The sequence below is a fragment of the Ctenopharyngodon idella genome, chromosome 22 (assembly GCF_019924925.1).
Source record: "Ctenopharyngodon idella isolate HZGC_01 chromosome 22, HZGC01, whole genome shotgun sequence".
Classification (NCBI taxonomy): Eukaryota; Metazoa; Chordata; class Actinopteri; order Cypriniformes; family Xenocyprididae; genus Ctenopharyngodon; species Ctenopharyngodon idella.
The window spans coordinates 15,630,228-15,650,814 of NC_067241.1; the positions used below are offsets into that span (position 1 = coordinate 15,630,228).

At 39.4% G+C, this 20,587-nt stretch overlaps 1 protein-coding gene across 1 annotated transcript; it reads right to left on the reverse strand.

The window, feature by feature from the left end:
• Positions 1-2,105: 2,105 nt before the first annotated feature.
• Positions 2,106-15,629, reverse strand: LOC127505590 (protein APCDD1-like). Its single transcript, XM_051881239.1, has 5 exons — positions 15,365-15,629; positions 13,496-13,643; positions 11,012-11,522; positions 4,747-5,068; positions 2,106-4,641 (listed from the first exon to the last, which is right to left on the reverse strand). The coding sequence occupies exons 1-5, from the start codon at positions 15,393-15,395 to the stop codon at positions 4,202-4,204; spliced, it is 1,452 nt and encodes a 483-aa protein (XP_051737199.1). The 5' UTR covers positions 15,396-15,629; the 3' UTR covers positions 2,106-4,201.
• Positions 15,630-20,587: the final 4,958 nt, after the last annotated feature.

The window sequence follows — 20,587 nt, forward strand, 5'->3', positions numbered from 1 at the left end:
GCATATCCTTCTGAGCCCCTTCATTTTTGGGTCACACCTTAAACATTAAACGTAAAAAAATAAATAAATAAAAAAATAATATATTTCTGTTCAATAATATTTTGTGATTATTGTTTATAATTTTGAGGGGATTTTGTGATACTATGCAATATTTATACCATTTTTATTTTTATTATAGCTATTTTTTCCATTAAAATTAACTTTTTTTTTTTTAATGCAATATTTCAGATTAAAAAAGGCCTTTAACATATCCGAAACATGTCTGTTTTGTTGTTGTTGTCTTCACATAAATAATGCAAAAAAAGTCACCAAGTGTCACCGCATTCCGATGAAGCAAAACATTTTAAAAATTCAAAACGTAAAAGTTGTTAGACCAAAGAGGCCCAGAGGGATATCAAGTTAATGGGAATATATGTAAGAATTTTCATGTATTAATCGATGTGTGAACAGCTTGTAACTAAACTTAAAAAAACGAGACTTTCCCCGACTTCCTAGGTTGACTATGAAAGCCTGTAGACTGATTTTTATGTGAAAGACTCGGGTCGTTTTTGCCGGGAAAATCAAAATGATGTTCCGTTCTATGACACATAAAGCGAATGTTTACAATATTAAGGATAATGAGCTATTCTGTACTGTAATGTCAATGTGTTATACAGAAAATGGATTGGTTCAAATTATAGTCTCTCACATATAGCCTACTTTATAATCAAACTGTGTAATTTTAATTACCTCATCTGTCGACATGATGCCGGTGAATCGCAGAGCTGGTGCAAACATATCCACATCTCTATGATCAGATGATTTAACTTCCGTATTTTTTGTTGTGTGATTATTTTGTTTTTGAGAGGAAAGCGCGCGCAACACATATTTACATATTCAACTAACCGTCGCTCTCAGCAGCGTGGATGACGTCAGGATGTTCGTTAGCAGTATTTAGCTGCAAAGGTAACTTCTTTTTACTTCTAAGCAAAGAACGAAAAAGAACTTCGCCGTGAGTATATCAGGGCATTGAATCACGTTCAGTACGTTAAGTGTGTAAGTTGCCTTAACGGCAGGGTTGCCAGGTTTTCACAAAAAATCCGCCCAATTGCTACTCAAAAGCCCAATCGCGTTTCAGGGGGGTCCCCCGGTAAAAATCGCGTCCCGTGTGGTAAAATACGCGTTTTTTTTTGGCGGGGTTTCCCTGGTAAAATTAGCATTCCAGGAACTAAATATCAAGTTATTGTGGTCGTTTAAATCAGCAGACATGAAAAACAACTGGCAGTAACACTATTTGTGTTTGCAAACAGCGTTTTTTGTGGGCGGAGCCTACCGGCTGGCAGAAAATTAAAGTTCTGCAGTAGCAATCAATGAATAAAATAATAAAATAAAAGAATAAAAAAAAAGTTAATTTCAAGTTTATATCTCACAATTCTTGACTTTTTTTCTTGCAAATCCAAGTTTGTGTCTCGCATTTCTTAGAAGGAAATATAAACTCACAATTGCGAATTATAAAGACCGAACTGGGAGATACATGCAAATGCAAGAAAAAAAGTCAGAATTGTGAAAAAAAAAATAAATAAAATTAATAGGCTATGTTTAAAAGTTATCTATGTAAAACGTTATAGGTTTAAACATTATTTTATGCTGCAACTGCTATGCATGTATGTCCCCTATGAACTGCATATGTGAATATTACTGTTTACTTCATGTGACTTACTGTTTACATCAAATTCATGCTTTAATAGTAGAATAATCATCACAGGTTGACAGTCCGTAACTTGCAACATAAACATCTGCGTTTAGCTTCAAACGGCGTCTTCAACGACAGTATTCTATAAAAATGAAGACTATATTTTTTGCATTCCGATTCTGACATCCAAAGGCACAACAAAACATTTTTCTCTTATTCTGTGGATTTCGCACATTTTCCTCCACTTGTTACCGCTATTTTTCTGCCACCACTATGAGCGCGCAGCTGCCAAATTGGTTTATTAAAGTAGCGCGATTCCACGGGAAAACCGCAGACTTGTCAACACTGCTTAACGGCCACCGGTGTCGCCAAAAACAAGGGTTTCTGAATTCTACATATAGCCCCTTTAAACTAAATAAAACTGACAAATAACTAAATAAATTATTTTATTTTATTTTTGTTAACTATTTCAAGTATGGATTTTTTAAAATGGTTTTTGTTCACTATAATAACCCTAAACTGTAAGAGTCACAGGAAAAGACAGAGTTCACACGTCCATTCTGTGTTGAGCTTCATTCAGGCATCATGAGACAAGGTTTCTTTCAGGTCCTTTACAAACCAATATTTACTGCAATTTACAGGCTTCGGCCCAGATACAGGTGCTGGTCATATAATTAGAATATCATCAAAAAGTTCATTTTTTTATTATAAATTATTTTTAAAAATGAAACTTTCATATATTCTAGATTCCCTACATGTAAAGTAAAACATTTCAAAAGTTTTTTTTTTTAATTTTGATGATTAGAGCGTACAGCTCATGAAAGTCCAAAATCCAGGATTTCAAAATATTAGAATATTTCCTAAGATCAATCAAAAAATGGATTTGCAAAACAGAAAAGTTCAAGTTCTTTAAAGTATGTTCTTTTGTGCACTCAATACTTGATCGGCAGGACATATTACAGCAAATGACTTGCTCCTAGCACAAATTACAGCATCAGTGAAGTGTGGCATGGAAGTGATCAGCCTGTGGCACTGCTGAGGCACTATTGAGCCTTCAGATCATCTGTATATTGTTGGATCGACTGTTTCTCATCTTTCTCTTGAAAATATCCCATAGATTCAGGTCAGGCATATTGGCTGGCCAATAAAGCACAGTAATATCATGCTCAGCAAACCACTTGGAAGTGGTTTTTGCACTGTGGGCAGGTGCTAAAGTCCTGCTGGAAAAGGAAATCAGCATCTCCATAAAGCTTGTCAGCAGATGGAAGCATAAAGTGCTCCAAAATCTCCTGGAAGATGGCTGCATTGACTTTGCACTTGATAAAACACAATAGACCAACACCAGCAGACGTCACGGCCCCCCCAAATCATTATTGACTTCAGAAACTTCACACTAGACTTCAAGCAGCTTGGATTCTGTGCCTCTCCAGTCTTCCTTCAGACTCTGGGACCATGATTTCAACATGAAATGCAAAATTTACTTTTATCTGAAAAGAGGACTTTCGACCACTGTTCACTGTCCAGTTCTTTTTCTCCTTAGCTCAGGTAAGATGCTTCTGACATTGTCTCTGGTTCAGAAGTGGCTTGGTAGTCCTTTTCCTGAAGATGTCTGAGTGTGGTGACTCTTGATGCGCTGACTCCGGCTTCATTCTACTCATTGTGAAGCTCTCCCAAGTGTTTGAATTGGCTTTACTTGACAGTATTCTCAAGCTTGCGGTCATCCCTGTTGCTTGTGCACCTTTGCCTACCCAATTTCTTCCTTCCAGTCAACTTTGCATTTAATATGCTTTGATACATCACTCTGTAAACAGCCACCCCATTCAGTAATGACCTTCTGTGACTTACTCTCTTTGTGGAGGGTGTCAATGATTGTCTCCTGGACCATTGCCAAGTCAGCAGTCTTCCCCATTAGTGTGGTTTCAAAGAACAAAAGATACCCGGAATTTATACTGTAGGGATGGTCATTTAATGAAACTCAAATGTAAATATTCTAATATTTTGAGATACTGGATTTTGGACTTTCATGAGCTGTACGCTCTAATCAACAAATTAAAAAAAAAAAAACTTTTGAAATGTTTTACTTTACATGTAGGGAAACTAGAATATATGAAAGTTTCATTTTTTAAAATAATTTACAATAAAAAAATGAACTTTTTCACGATATTCTAATTATATGACCAGCACCTGTATTTACAGCACTGATTCTCCATTAAATCATCTGCTCTAGAGCTTCTGAGAAACTAGATAGCATGGCATTATTTTAACTGTAATTGTTGAGTTAAATAATGTATGATGAGCTCAAGTAAATGTGACACTGTACAGAATGAACAGGAAGTACATTAGTGCGCATGCATGTGTCACCACGTCGAGTCACGCTTCATTGTTCCCTTCTGAGTCTGTCGGATGCAGTTTGGTTGCTCACATTTTTTGGTTTTCAGTCAGCTCATCTGTTTGCGTTCGATGATCATAAGAGTTTAAAACATACGAGCAGCTTCAACTAGTGCAAACGGTGATAAATCAAGTGTCTCGTTAGAAATCCAGCTGCATGAACATGTGCATCATGACCAATACGATGAAGCCGTCCAGCGTCTTCATGTCGCATGCGGCGCTCAGTCTGAAGTGCTGGTCTCCTTCTCTGCCCACGCGCGGCTCCCCCTGCTGGCTGCTGCAGCGAATCAGTGGAGACTGGTAAGACGTGGCGCGTCTGTCGGGCCGGTCAGGACTGGAGCCGTTGGTCGGCCTCTGGCCGTTATAGAGCAGGCTGCGTCCAGAAGAGTCCTGCCCCATGCTGAAGAGCTCGTACTCAGTGTGAGGCAGACGGATGCCCAGCGCCGCGCAGCCGGAGGTCGAGGTCACGTCCTGCGGGATGCCCAGTTTCCAGGATCCCTCAGCGCCGCACTCGCGCCCTCTGAAGACGTTCAGGAGGGAGGTGGTGGCCACGTCCTTGGGCGTCACTGTCATGTGGGTCACTAGAGGAGCATGACAGGAGATTGACATCTGTGCAGTTGAAGTTAACATGAAACTCTCTAAATGCATGCAAACTAAACGTGTGTGAGACGTCATCAGTCACGTACCGGTGAAGGTGAACTCGACGGCACCCATGACGGCGGCGGACGGAGCTCCGCGGGTGTAGCGTCCGCTGGCGGAGATGCTGAAGGTGGGGTGACGGCAGACGGGGTCGGAGAAGTGCTCGTACTGTCCTTCCCAGGTTCGGCTGTCCTCGTGGAACGTCAGCCGGCGGGTGAGGAAGAGGACGCCCGGCCGCGCTTCGCACCGCGCGCTCACCCAGTTTCCATGGAGACGCACCGGGCGGTCACTTTGGGGCGGCAAGACCGGAGGATGATGAAGATCGGCCGACGCGACAATCTGACAGATTCCACAGCGCCGGCCGGCGGTCTGAGAGGAAGAACAGATACGGATGAGCAGATCGTCTGAAACTCACTCTGAATTACAATACGATATCTCGACCAGGACAGAATGGAAAGTAAAACCCTTCAGCAGGAGGTGAACCGCAGCAGATACTGATTCCCTAAACGTCAATAAGCATTAAAACCCATTCGAATTTGAGCTGCTATTCTCATCTGAAGATCTGAAACATCACACACATCACAGAGCAGCTCACACACAAGGATTTCCTTCTGCTGCTTCAGATTTATACTTGCCCTGAAAACACATATATTTACATTTATGCATTTGACAGACACTGTTATCCAAAGTGACTTACATTGTATTTAAGCTATACATGTTATCAGTTTATGCATTCACTGGGAATTGAACCCATGACCTTGGTCTTGGTAATGCACTGCACTACTGCATAAATTCACAAACACACTTTTGCAGGAAAACAGTGTCACATGATGTACTTAATGTTTTTACACTAACAGTCAAAGGTTTGGAGTAATATAAAGTCAGAATTACGAGTTACAAAATCAGAATTGTAAGCTATAAAGTCAGAATTGCGTTTTAAAGTCAGAATTGTGTGATAAAGTCAGAATTGTGAGATATAAAGTCATAATTGCGTTTTAAAGTCAGAATTGCGTGATAAAGTCATAATTGCGAGTTATAAAGTCAGAATTGTGAGATATAAAGTCATAATTGCGAGATATAAAGTCAGAATTGCGAGTTATAAAGTCATAATTGCGAGTTATAAAGTCAGAATTGCGAGTTATAAAGTCATAATTGCGTGATATAAAGTCAGAATTGCGAGTTATAAAGTCATAATTGCGTGATATACAGTCAGAATTGCGAGATATAAAGTCAGAATTGCGAGTTATAAAGTCAGAATTGTGAGTTACAAAGTCAGAATTGCGAGATATAAAGTCAGAATTGCGAGTTATAAAGTCATAATTGTGAGATATAAAGTCAGAATTGCGAGTTATAAAGTCATAATTGTGAGATATAAAGTCATAATTGCGAGATATAAAGTCATAATTGTGAGATATAAAGTCATAATTGCGTGATATACAGTCAGAATTGCGAGATATAAAGTCAGAATTGCGAGTTATAAAGTCAGAATTGTGAGTTACAAAGTCAGAATTGCGAGATATAAAGTCAGAATTGCGAGTTATAAAGTCAGAATTGCGTGATATAAAGTCATAATTGCGAGTTATAAAGTCATAATTGTGAGATATAAAGTCATAATTGCGAGTTATAAAGTCATAATTGTGAGATATAAAGTCAGAATTGCGAGTTATAAAGTCAGAATTGTGAGTTACAAAGTCAGAATTGCGAGATATAAAGTCAGAATTGCGTAATAAAGTCAGAATTGCGAGATATAAAGTCATAATTGTGAGATATAAAGTCATAATTGCGTGATATAAAGTCATAATTGCGAGTTATAAAGTCATAATTGCGTGATATAAAGTCATAATTGTGAGATATAAAGTCATAATTGCGTGATATAAAGTCATAATTGCGAGTTATAAAGTCATAATTGTGAGATATAAAGTCAGAATTGTGAGTTATAAAGTCATAATTGCGTGATATACAGTCAGAATTGTGAGTTACAAAGTCAGAATTGCGAGTTATAAAGTCAGAATTGCGAGATATAAAGTCATAATTGTGAGAAATAAAGTCATAATTGCGAGTTATAAAGTCAGAATTGTGAGTTATAAAGTCAGAATTGCGAGTTATAAAGTCAGAATTGCGAGATATAAAGTCATAATTGCGAGAAATAAAGTCATAATTGCGAGTTATAAAGTCAGAATTGTGAGTTATAAAGTCAGAATTGCGAGTTATAAAGTCAGAATTGCGAGATATAAAGTCATAATTGCGAGTTTATATCTCGCAATTCTAAGAAAAAAGAATTGTGAGATAAAAAGTCGCAATTACCCTTTTTATTTTTTTATTTAGTGGCGGAAACAAGCTTCCATAGTGTTTTTAACATTGATAATAATCATAAATGTTTCTTGAGCATCAAATCATCATATCAGAATGATTTCTGAAGGATCATGTGACACTGAAGACTGGAGTAATGATGCTGAAAATTCAGCTTTGATCACAGGAATAAATTACACTTTACTATATATTCACATAGAAAACAGATATTTTAAAATGCAATAATATTTCACAATGTTTACTGTATTTTTGATCAAATAAATGCAGTCTTGGTGAGCAGAAGAGACTTATTCTTACTAATTATTCCAAAATTTTGACCAGAAGTGTAGTTAAAACATTCTTACTGATGCATCCAAATCTGTAATTGTTCTTGTAATAATTTTGAAGCATCAGTAAGAATGTGTGCCTCTGTTTCAGGAAAAAGTCATTTATGTTAGTGAGCTGCATAACATTATGTCAGTGACAAACCAGTAGAATTTGCCGAGAGCAGCAGAAAGTGGAAACGCTTAAAAATGTATGTACACGATCAATGCATGTAAATGACCCAGTCAAATACAGCAGCAACAGCACATACAGGGAAGTTAAAAAGTCAAAAGCATAATGGCGACGGGAAACAAGGACAGTTCTGGATCATGATTCTGTCATTGGGTGTTATAATGACTTCAGAGCCTCACGTCATCCGATTACAGAACGGCTCACTCAGCGTGCCGTGATTTAATCTCAATCAATCAGAGAGCTTGCGGGACAGCGGGACGCTCCTCGCGCGGGACACGTGTACGTACAGGAGCGCTCGACTTTGGATCGGTTGCCATTGCTTACTGGAGTCGGCCTGCCCATCAATTATTCAGCCCAAACCAGAATTCATTAACATTGCATTACATGTTTCCAGCCTCTTTTAGCTGCGGCGAGCGGCGGTGGGGGGCCGCGCGCACATGAAAGAAATGAATCCATCAGAAAAAGCTCATCTCTCAGGTCTAGAGCCGTAGGCGCGCGCCGAGCCGCAATCCAGACCGCTGCCCTTCGCAAACACTATTTCCACATTCCCTTTGAAGCAGATGGGAGATCAGCACTGCCGACATGTGCCGACACGGCTCAAATCACACTATTTAAACGACACCGGGGAAGAGATGGGAAATGCATCCATCTCGTTTCAGATAGAGCTGACGTACGGATCGGTAATACCAAAGTGAAATTACAGCGAAGGCTCCGGATGAATACGCAATGCTGTGAAGGCCGTGACAGCCGGCGGCACGCATGAATTAATCACAGACGATGTCACGTCCCGAATTAAGCACAATGTTATGTATTATACAGACTTTTACTTCAGCGAACATGGCACTTCATGAATTAATCATTCTTCTGTCAAAAGCTTCATGTATTTTTCAGGGATTTATTTTAACTCGGACTGAACGTCTGAAGTTTAACGCGTTTGTGAATCCGGACAGTCTGTCACTCGTGTGCGCTGAAGAGTGTTTCTGTGTTCTGCTGCTTCGCTTTTCAAACAGTCATATTAACTCCATTTGCTAGAACGAGTTTGGACACACCTGCTCTCGTGAAAACAACACAGACGCCTTTGTTTGAGCTTCTAGATCACAGCTCTGCTTTCATGAGGTGAAGGAGGAACATGTGTGATGATGAGCAATTCATGATGCTTCTGCCCCATACACTACACTCTAAAAAATGCTGAGTTAAAACAACCCAAGTTGGGTTGAAAATGGACAAACCCAGCGATTGGGTTGTTTTAACCTAGCAGTTAATTAAGTTTAATTTAACTCAACCTTTTATAAAAAATGACTATATGTCTGGCTTAAAATGAACCCAAAATAGGTTGGAAATTAAAAATCAGACACATAATTACTAGAGGCAACAATAATAATCAAAAGGTGAACATTTATTAATAAGCAACTTAATAAATGTTCATTGTTGAATTATTATTCATTAAACTTAATAAAATTTCATTTATTAAACATATTATTAAATGTTCATTTGCAACATACTTTGAGTTCATTTTAAGCAATAAATACAGTAATTTTTAAACAATAGTTGAGTTAAATAAAACTACCCAGCAGGTTGGTCGAACATTTAACCCAATCGCTGGGTTAAAACATCCCAACTGCTGGGTTAAAACATCCTGATCGCTGCGTTAAAACAACCCGATCGCTGGGTTAAAACATCCCGATCGCTGGGTTAAAACCACCCAATCGCTGGGTTAAAACATCCCGATCGCTGGGTTAAAACAACCCAGTCTCTGGGTTAGAACATCCCGATCGCCGGGTTAAAACATCCCGATCGCTGGGTTAAAACAACCCAATCTCTGGGTTAGAACATCCCGATCGCCGGGTTAGAACATCCCGATCGCTGGGTTAAAACATCCCAACCGCTGGGTTAAAACATCCCGATTGCTGGGTTAAAACAAGCCAACCGCTGGGTTAAAACCACCCAACCGCTGGGTTAAAACATCCCAATCGCTGGGTTAAAACCACCCAACCGCTGGGTTAAAACATCCCGATCGCTGGGTTAAAACCACCCAACCGCTGGGTTAAAACCACCCAACCGCTGGGTTAAAACATTCCGATTGCTGGGTTAAAACAACCCAACCGCTGGGTTAAAACATTCTGATTGCTGGGTTAAAACAACCCGATCACTGGGTTAAAACCACCCAACCGCTGGGTTAAAACAACCCAACCGCTGGGTTAAAACATCCCGATCGCTGGGTTAGAACATCCCGATCGCTGGGTTAAAACATTCTGATCGCTGGGTTAAAACAACCCAACCGCTGGGTTAAAACATTCTGATTGCTGGGTTAAAACAACCCAACCGCTGGGTTAAAACATCCCGATCGCTGGGTTAAAACCACCCAACCGCTGGGTTAAAACATCCCGATTGCTGGGTTAAAACCACCCAACCGCTGGGTTAAAACATTCCGATCGCTGGGTTAAAACAACCCAACCGCTGGGTTAAAACATTCTGATCGCTGGGTTAAAACAACCCAACCGCTGGGTTAAAACAACCCAACCGCTGGGTTAAAACATCCCGATTGCTGGGTTAGAACATCCCGATCGCTGGGTTAAAACCACCCAACCGCTGGGTTAAAACATTCCGATCGCTGGGTTAAAACAACCCGATCGCTGGGTTAAAACCACCCAACAGCTGGGTTAGAACATCCTGATCGCTGGGTTAGAACATCCCAGCACAGCACAGCATTCATTCACAACCTTCATTTGACATCTGTAATGCGACATATAACTGAATGAAACGAGATGTTTAATGAGAAGGATGTGTAGAACGAGACTGAAGGAACTGACTGGACGATGAAAACTGTCTCTATATGACCGGTGACTGAAAACGGGGAAGTTATTTAATGTTATTTACATGTATTAAAGAGGCCATATTATGTCCTTTTAAAAAGTCTAGATTTTGTGCTCTACTAGAACAGGTTTTCCTGCTTGAATGTTGATTATTTTCCTCATATTCTCCATTGTTCAGCTCCTCTCTTCCCAGTCTGTCAGTAACACTCTGTTTACTTCCTGTCTCTATGAAGCCCCTCCTTCTGAAAAGCACAATGTGCTCTGATTGGTCGGCTGGAGCAGTGTGTTGTGATTGGTGTTTGGGAAATGCCCCGCCCCTTACCATAACCGCCAGTTTCAACACACTACTAACTAACTTAACCAGGCCCCGCCCCTTTATTCTGCATTTGAATTATTTTAATGAGGAATATTGTGACTCAAGATGGAGGCGTTTCAGGGAGTTCAGAAACACTGACACTGATATAGAGAAGAACTGGAACTCAAACAGCAACATTACACACTAAAGACAAATGAAAATGTGTCTATATTCTTTTCTGTTCTACTGCACTGTAGTCTATTCTTATTTCCATGTGACAATGTGTGTGAACCCTCTTCATACTGCCTCAATATTAATGCTCTGCGCTCAGCTGTGGCTCTAGAACACATTCAAATGAAGTCCATCAATATGGAGCAGTGCAGACGCAAGTCTTCTGACCTTGGCGCTCTGAAGGGGGGTCTGGTAGCCAGAGGGCTGGTGAAGTCTCCTCTGAGCGCGCTCAGTGTGAACGTCTCCCAGGAACAGCTCCTCCGCCTGTCTGCTGGGGTCGCCATGGTGATCGCGCCTCTCCAGCCGCATGAGCTGCAGTTCCTGCATGCTGAAGTCTAAGCCACGGGTGCAGTCACGACCCTCCGCCCACAGCTCATACGTCAGGCCGGGGCGCAGCGGCTGCCGCAGGTCGCAGGACGATTCCAGGCGCCGCTGGACGTGCGCCGTCGCCGGGCCGTGGCACAGCAGCTGGACACTGCTCAGCTGGTACTCGGACACCGTGCCTCCACGTACGACCCAGGAGGCCTGCTGCGGGCGGACGCTGCCCTGGATCAGGAGGCTGTAGCTGGGCTGACTGCAGTGGTTGTCCAGGTAGTAGAACTGCAGCGCCTGGAAGGTGTGGTTGGGGTAGAAGTGATAGGAGCGAGTGATGAATTCCGGGCCAGGTCGCACCTCGCAGCTGGAATCATAACGATAATATTAATACCACATTCACATACCCTGGTACCACGTACGAGAACAGAAGAGTTTGGAACATGAATTTTCGTTATATAATCATAGACACTACAGGCAAACTACAGGCACTTCTCAGTTTTGAGGTCTAGTTTGCTTCCATAACATGCGACTAGTGGAAAGAAAACATCCAAAATACACATTTAAAGGGATAGTTCACCCAAAAAACCAAACAGTTGTGGGGCACCATTGACTTCCATAGTGTTTGGGTATAAACATCTTTCCTTTGTGTTCAGCAGAACAAAGAAATTCATACAGGTTTGAGTAATTGATGAAGGAATTTTCATTTTTGGATGAACTATCCCTTTAAATGTGTATTTTATTGCACTTTATCTATCTTTAAAGGCAGTCAGAAATCTTCACTTCAGCAGCTTTACACACACCAAACTTTAGTTTTATTCATATCTATATTGTGAAGGTTGATTTATATATCACTTGCCAGATTTATAGAACATTTTATTGCTAAAAACATGGTGAAAATGTAGTTTTTTCTGGCTGTTTCCAAATGTATAAAGTGATAAAAAAAAAGAAATCCAAAATCTCCTTTGTAAAAACCTTTAATATGTCAACAAAATCAAATATAGATGCGAGCAGCAATTATCGGGGTTCAAGCGCTTTAAGGCCTTTAAGCACATGCGTAAAAAGGTATGATGTTTTAATTAGCAAGCCTGTAACCATCTCGATTATAGATGGAAAAGACCATTTACAGCGAATTTACCATAGGAAATATATAGTTTTAAAGCTTTTTAACAGTTATTGAGGTTGAGCCAAAAACCTAGGACTAGTTCACCAAAGTTGGTTTTGGAAATAATCTCCAATATTTAATGAACGATTCAGTGGACAGCGGCGGTCCTAGAGGCAAAGTTGCTCAGAAGGAGGAGTTCTACCATGTGATATGAGTGTCGTGGGCGTGCGTGAAAAATCGTGCAATAAACGATCCTTTACGCACGTGAAAAACACGAAGGCGCCCCCTGGTGGCTGATTACTTTCGATTTTCTCACAGGCCTCTAGGGCTGTGAGTCAAACAGGCCCAGCTAGTTTCGTTCCGATCGGCCTCCGTTAACCTTGTCTGATAGCTGCTCAAATTTCATTGGCCAATGGCGGACATGTTTTTTGAGATTCATCAATGTCCTCATAGACAGTCATGTCACCTCGGACAAAGACACTGCATGCCAATTTTCAAGTTGATCGGACTAACGGTGAAGTAGTTATAGCCGCTTTCATGTTTTTTTTCATGTTATAGCGCCACCAAGTGGCCAGTCACCACGTCGTTTTTCATGTGACCACAGAATGAGCTCTTTCACAGGTGTGCCAAATTTGGTGGAAATATCTCATTCCGTTCACGAGTTATAGCCATTTTCGTAAAAGTGGATCCGCCCACTTCAAACATTTTGGCGGCCCTTAGTGACCGTGAATCGAAATTTCAACTTTTTTTTGATAATTATTGACAATCTGACTCTAGAGAATCTTGCTGCACTTGTTTGAATCCGATTGGGTAAAAACCTAGGACTAGTTTGCAAAAGTATGTTTTTCAAAAAATCCAAAATACCCGAAATGCATTTTGTCCGTATTGAGCCAATGATTCCAACGATATAAGACACTTGAGCCTACGCCTAACGGTTTAAGAGTTATAAGTGATTTCGTACTTTTCGCCGCTGTAGCGCCCCCATCAGGCTAAGTGCTGCTGCTTCTGGCGAGATGCGGGAATTCATTCGGCACGACCGAATGCATTATGGGTATTCTCTAGCCGTTGAGAGCGTACATCAGTTGTACACTCGTTATTGCAGTGCATTATGGGATTGAATGAGTGCACTCGATAACATCCACTATGGTTTCGGACACCACTACAAATGGCTGTCCCCTCATATAGTGTCCTATTTAAATGTATTTCGGACACAGCCCAGGTGTTCGGCTCCTCACCTGTTGGACACCCAGTGTCCTGAGATGTCGGGTGGGATGTGGACGGTCACCTGCTGTCCAGCATGAAGCTGTTTGAGTGTGGAGTGACACGCAGGACTCTTGTCCAGCAGAACCGGACCAGCACTGACCATCAGCACACACACACTCACTGTGGACACACACACACAGATTACACTCGCATAATCATCAGAGAGTTCAAATAAATGTATTTCCCCAGCTAACAAGGAACGTTCTGGCAAGGTTCTCTCAAAGTTAAGAACAAACGCTCTTCCAGTAATGTTCTTTCAAAGTTACCTGGTGTTTAATAATGTTCTCAAAATATTAGCACAAAAACATTCTTTATATATCGTTCATGGGTCGTTTTTTCCTGAAACGTTTTAGTTAACAAATAATGATTCTTTTTAAATGTTATACTTGTAACTTTTGAATGTTCTCTAAATATTCTGTAACATTCTAATAATGTTTCTTTTTAAATGTGATACTTGTTACTTTTGAATGTTCTAAACATTCTGTAACGTTCTAATGTTTTTTTTTTAAATGTTATACTCGTTACTTTTGAATATTCTCTAAACATTCTGTAACGTTCTAATAATGTTTCTTTTTTAAATGTTATATTTGTTACTTTAAATGTTCTCTAAACATTCTGTAACTTTCAAATGTTTCTTTTTAAATGTTACACTTGTTACTTTTGAATATTCTCTAAACATTCTGTAACATTCTAATAATGTTTCTTTTTTAAATGTTATATTTGTTACTTTAAATGTTCTCTAAACATTCTGTAACGTTCTAATAATGTTTCTTTTTAAATGTTACACTTGTTACTTTTGAATATTCTCTAAACATTCTGTAACGTTCTAATAATGTTTCTTTTTAAATGTTACACTTGTTACTTTTGAATATTCTCTAAACATTCTGTAACATTCTAATAATGTTTCTTTTTTAAATGTTATATTTGTTACTTTAAATGTTCTCTAAACATTCTGTAACGTTCTAATAATGTTTCTTTTTAAATGTTACACTTGTTACTTTTGAATATTCTCTAAACATTCTGTAACGTTCTAATAATGTTTCTTTTTAAATGTTACACTTGTTACTTTTGAATATTCTCTAAACATTCTGTAACATTCTAATAATGTTTCTTTTTTAAATGTTATATTTGTTACTTTAAATGTTCTCTAAAAATTCTGTAACGTTCTAATAATGTTTCTTTTTAAATGTTACACTTGTTACTTTTGAATATTCTCTAAACATTCTGTAACATTCTAATAATGTTTCTTTTTTAAATGTTATATTTGTTACTTTAAATGTTCTCTAAACATTCTGTAACTTTCAAATGTTTCTTTTTAAATGTTATACTTGTTTCTTCTGAATGTTCTCTAAACATTCTGTAACACTCTAACAATGTTTGCAAAATGATGAAATGGAATATTAGGTGTTGTGCCGAATTTCGACTCCCTGATAAATTATTACCCCCTCAATGAAGTCGCTACCTGATTGCCTAATCCTAACCCCACCCCTAATCATAACCCCTCCCCCCCACCTAATCCTAAACCTACCAATACTAGGGGGGTAATAATTTGGCGGGGGTCAGAATTCGACACACCTGTTTCAAAACATTTAAAAAACTGGACATTTTGAACGTTCAGAGAACATTCAAAAATAACGTTTTTATAACTTAAAGAGCACGTTAGCAAAACATTTTTAAAACATATTTTTGTTAGCTGGGTTAGCATCAAAAATCTTCAAATCAGACATATTTATTTGACTCAGTCATCATTCGTTTACGTCCCTTCATAGACTCGCAAACACACCCATCTGCTTCAAAACGCAAATAACAGTTTGAAATATAAAAACCACAAAGTTACTCACCAGAGAAAAGCAGAGAATATAAAGACAACATCTTAACAATAAATCATCTGACAAAAAAACAGAGAAAGTTTCGTATAACTGACGAGTCTCGTGATGAAGATGAGAATGTTAAAGTTTCACATCCGCTCTTTAAAGAATAAATGTGCTTTTCCTGTCGTTACATCCATCAGAATCAGCCTTTAGAGTCCAGAAAGAGAATAAATAGAGAGAGCATCATTGTAAGAGCGACACCTTTCATATCTGACTCCAATCTGAGGAGAATCTCTGTCGCTCTCGCTCTAGTGAAGCCTGATCCGCGAACGAGTCGTTTGTTTGAACCGATTCTTTTTAATGATTCGGTCAAAACGATTCGCATGTAAATCACTTTGTTAAATCACAAACATGTTGTTAACAATAGCTGGAATAATTAATATTACTATTAATAAGTGATATTATTAACTTAATTACATATACTGGGATAATTGTTCATTTTGTTTTTAACAACAATGTTACAACAACTAACCTAATCAAAAACGTAGTAACAAGCAGCAATATCACTACAGAGATAAAAAAAAAGACACATTTGAGTGATGAATCAACCGATTCAGTGACTCGCCGCTCTCTGTGAACCGATTTGCTCAAATGAACCGAACAGCCCGATGTTCGCGCGCTCTCTCCCCCGCTGAGCGCAGTCGTGGGCGCGCATAGTGGGCGCGCTCTCTGATGGATCGGACCGCAGCAGGATTCGGATTCAATCACCGTGATCTTATGAGTCACTGTGTGTGTGTGTGTGTGTGTGTGTGTGTGTGTGTGTGTGTGTGTGTGTCGTGATCATATAAAAAGGCGCTCAGGTAAATAAGAGCAGTCTATGTAATTATAAGTTTCACATTATGACATTTACAGCGCGGGAGTTTTACTCAGGCAGAAAAGATCCTGTTTCGGATCTTATGAATTTTTTACTCTTCTCTTGCATTTCATTTTAATGACATGCAACTTTTGAAACAATTAGGTGACTCACATTTAGTCAGAAAATCACTGAACACTTCAAAGCACCGTCATTAAAGTCTGGATTCACTTCTGAATATCATGCAATATGTTATTATAATGATATGAAACAGTACAGGAGGATATTGTGTTTCTGCACACGCATCTAACGTTATTCTCTGAAGTACTTTGGAGTTTCATGTAAATATGCATTAATATACCAGTTTTCCAGTGTTTTACTATAGTCTCTCAGAGCTGTTTACTGTAACTGTGCCTTTAAATGCTCATTAGTGACGTCATAGATATTAACGAACGCTGTAATGGCCTGCCACAGAGTGTTCAATTACTGCTGGAGAACCTCATCTTTAATTCATGCCAAAGTGTTTTTATAGATCACTATGATGAGGGTGATTTGTTTTGCTGCGACACGCGGCTCAGGTGTGGGTTATTTGCTTATTTGTCATTTAGCAGATAATTTCTTATTCAAAGTACAGTTGACTCCCTCTAGGGCTCGAGCTCGGGTCTTTCAGGACGGTTCGAGACTGTTATTACTGGCGTCAGACGAGCAGAAAGCATCTTCTCTCTCTCATTCTCACCTGAAACCCTGATTCTGGAGCGAGTGGGCGTCTGCCAGCGAAACCCACCGAACCATCGGGGAACCTGAGCTCACTTGACAAGACCAAAATATACGTGTTGAGATGAGTGAGGAAAACAGCACACACTTCACACATCTACAGGAGCTCAGGGAGGAAAATGCTGTGGAATAAACATGAAAGCTGGAGGATAAGCATGCACGGGTCGATAAAGACCACATGAGGAAAATGAGAGCCGGCGTGAACGGGTTTAATGTTTCCCGCCAGAAAACAATGAGGCTTTAAACACGTGAGCGGCTGCTGAGGAACTTTTCGTGAAGCCTGACTAATGAAATAATAGTCTTTATTTGGTTTACTGAACCTTTGGCCAAAAATAAAAATAAAACAAATGATACATCAGGTTTTTATGGCTCATATTGTCTAATATAGTGAGAATATGGAGAAAAAACATCCCAATCTGAGCAAAAATAAGCAATTCGGTGCTGATATTTATATGATATTTTGACGCTTGTAATGTAAATCAGTGAGATCTTTATAACAGTATAACACACTACTTATATAAAATGCACACTCTAAAATATGCTGGGTTAAAAACAACCCAAGTTGGGTTAAATATGAACAAATCCAGTGATTGGGTTAAATGTTTGCCCAACCTGCTGGGTAGTTTTATTTAACTCAACTATTGTTTAAAAATTACTTTATTGCTTGCTTAAAATGAACCCAAAATAGGTTGGAAATTAACGTTTATTAATATGTTTAATAAATGAACATTTATTAACAAGTTTAAATAATAAACATGTATTAAAATACTTATTAATAAATGTTCACCTTTTTATTATTATTGTTGCCTCCATATTTGACCCAGCTTTGGGTTGTTTTTAATCCATCATTTTTTAGGGTACATGTAAATATCAGTTGTCACTCTATATCTGCCATTAATATGTCTTAGTAAGATGATATTTGAATTCTTAGTTTTATGATCAAAGCTCTGTAGTTTTAAAACATACACTCTAAAAAATGCTGGGTTAAAAACAACCCAAGTTGGGTTGAAAATGGACAAACACAGCGATTGGTTTGTTTTAACCCAGCGAATAGGTTGTTTTAACCCAGCGAATGGGTTGTTTTAACCCAGCGGTTGGATTGTTTTAACCTAGCGGTTGGGTTGTTTTAACCCAGCGAATGGGTTGTTTTAACCCAGCGGTTGGGTTGTTTTAACCCAGCGAATGGGTTGTTTTTAACCCAGTGTTTGGGTTGTTTTAACCCAGTGAATGGGTTGTTTTAACCTAGCGGTTGGGTTGTTTTAACCCAACGAATGGGTTGTTTTAACCCAGCGTATGGGTTGTTTTAACCCAGCGAATGGGTTGTTTTACCCTAGCGGTTGGGTTGTTTTAACCCAGCGAATGGGTTGTTTTAACCCAGCGAATGGGTTGTTTTAACCTAGCGGTTGGGTTGTTTTAACCTAGCGGTTGGGTTGTTTTAACCCAGCGAATGGGTTGTTTTACCCTAGCGGTTGGGTTGTTTTAACCCAGCGAATGGGTTGTTTTAACCCAGCGAATGGGTTGTTTTAACCTAGCGGTTGGGTTGTTTTAACCCAACGAATGGGTTGTTTTAACCCAGCGAATGGGTTGTTTTAACCTAGCGGTTGGGTTGTTTTAACCCAACGAATGGGTTGTTTTAACCCAGCGAATGGGTTGTTTTAACCCAGCGAATGGGTTGTTTTAACCTAGCGGTTGGGTTGTTTTAACCTAGCGGTTGGGTTGTTTTAACCCAGCGAATGGGTTGTTTTACCCTAGCGGTTGGGTTGTTTTAACCCAGCGAATGGGTTGTTTTAACCCAGCGTATGGGTTGTTTTACCCTAGCGGTTGGGTTGTTTTAACCCAGCGAATGGGTTGTTTTAACCCAGCGGTTGGGTTGTTTTAACCCAACGAATGGGTTGTTTTAACCCAGCGAATGGGTTGTTTTAACCTAGCGGTTGGGTTGTTTTAACCCAGCGAATAGGTTGTTTTAACCCAGCAAATAGGTTGTTTTAACCCAACGAATGGGTTGTTTTACCCTAGCGGTTGGGTTGTTTTAACCCAACGAATGGGTTGTTTTAACCCAGCGAATGGGTTGTTTTACCCTAGCGGTTGGGTTGTTTTAACCCAACGAATGGGTTGTTTTAACCCAGCGTATGGGTTGTTTTAACCCAGCGAATGGGTTGTTTTACCCTAGCGGTTGGGTTGTTTTAACCCAACGAATGGGTTGTTTTAACCCAGCGTATGGGTTGTTTTAACCCAGCGAATGGGTTGTTTTACCCTAGCGGTTGGGTTGTTTTAACCCAACGAATGGGTTGTTTTAACCCAGCGAATGGGTTGTTTTAACCTAGCGGTTGGGTTGTTTTAACCCAGCGAATGGGTTGTTTTAACCTAGCGGTTGGGTTGTTTTAACCCAACGAATGGGTTGTTTTAACCCAGCGAATGGGTTGTTTTACCCTAGCGGTTGGGTTGTTTTAACCCAACGAATGGGTTGTTTTAACCCAACGAATGGGTTGTTTTAACCCAGCGAGTGGGTTGTTTTAACCTAGCGGTTGGGTTGTTTTAACCCAGTGTGTATAATGCAATGTTGAAAGATGAAAAATAAACCTTCCTCAAAAGCCTGATGATCATATTTGATGCTCATTTTTCTAAAAAAAAAAAAAAAAATGTATGGATAATCAAGTAAACCAAAGTTGATTCAGTCCAGTAAATATTACTAACAATATCGAAGTTATTCTTACATTTACTTGATAAAAATCAGATTTCACAGCAAAAAGATGGACAGTTAAAGACTTTTTCCTGCTAAAAAAAAGTCGAAACTATCAGACGACAGAATGCAGCACAGTTTTGATCACATTGATCGTTTAGAGGTCTTAGAAATTCACATATCAAATATCACACTGGTTTTATAGGGTTAAACATGTTTCTGCTTATAGTTTTATACGGTGAATTTCACAAATTGATTTCCAGGTCATATTTCACTCCTCAAATCAATAAATTCTTTTTGAATGAGTTTAGTGTGTATATGAAGGTCTAGAACGGGATTCAGAAGAGCATCGGTTCCTGTCAGTGACGGTCAGTCGGGGTCAGAGGTCGCTGATCTGATTGAGCCGGAACAGACATATTTACAGAACCAGTTCAGTCCAGCTCAGAACGTGTCTGCGATGAGGGAAAATAACAGGACTTCTTCTAAAGCAACCTTTCTTTAATCAGAGGAAGACAGTGACTTTATAAGATACTATGAATAAATGTATGAGCAAAAACTAGACACCATGTCTGCTATTAGGCCGGAATGGATAATTAGCTGCTCTTCCGAAATGGCTGCTGCAAACATAGCGTCATGAAAAATACATCCAGAACAGAGCCGAGCTTCAAAGACGCCCATGTTTTGTGCTCCAAGGATCAGAGGTTCGTCACATGACATCCCAACTAACAAAGAACCTTTTCCTAACGTTCCCATTAAGATATGAAAAGTTACTTCTGGATGTTCTCTAAAAACTTATGCAAACGTTAAGGAAACATTCCATTTCATCATTCTGCAAATGTTACTTTTGAATGTTCTCTGAAGATTCCGAAACGAGTTCATTCATTCAAGAAATGTTCCATGAACCTTAACGTTGAATGAACGTTCCATTAATGTTACTGGAAGAACG

What these genes read in the sequence shown, in the direction of transcription:
- LOC127505590 (XM_051881239.1), bottom strand. Translation starts at nt 15,395, where the DNA reads ATGTTGTCTTTATATTCTCTGCTTTTCTCTG. An exon ending in GGACACTGGGTGTCCAACAG is followed by an intron (nt 11,523 to 13,495) that starts GTGAGGAGCCGA and finishes TTATGATTCCAG; the next exon opens with CTGCGAGGTGCGACCTGGCC. An exon ending in CCCCCCTTCAGAGCGCCAAG is followed by an intron (nt 5,069 to 11,011) that starts GTCAGAAGACTT and finishes TCTTCCTCTCAG; the next exon opens with ACCGCCGGCCGGCGCTGTGG.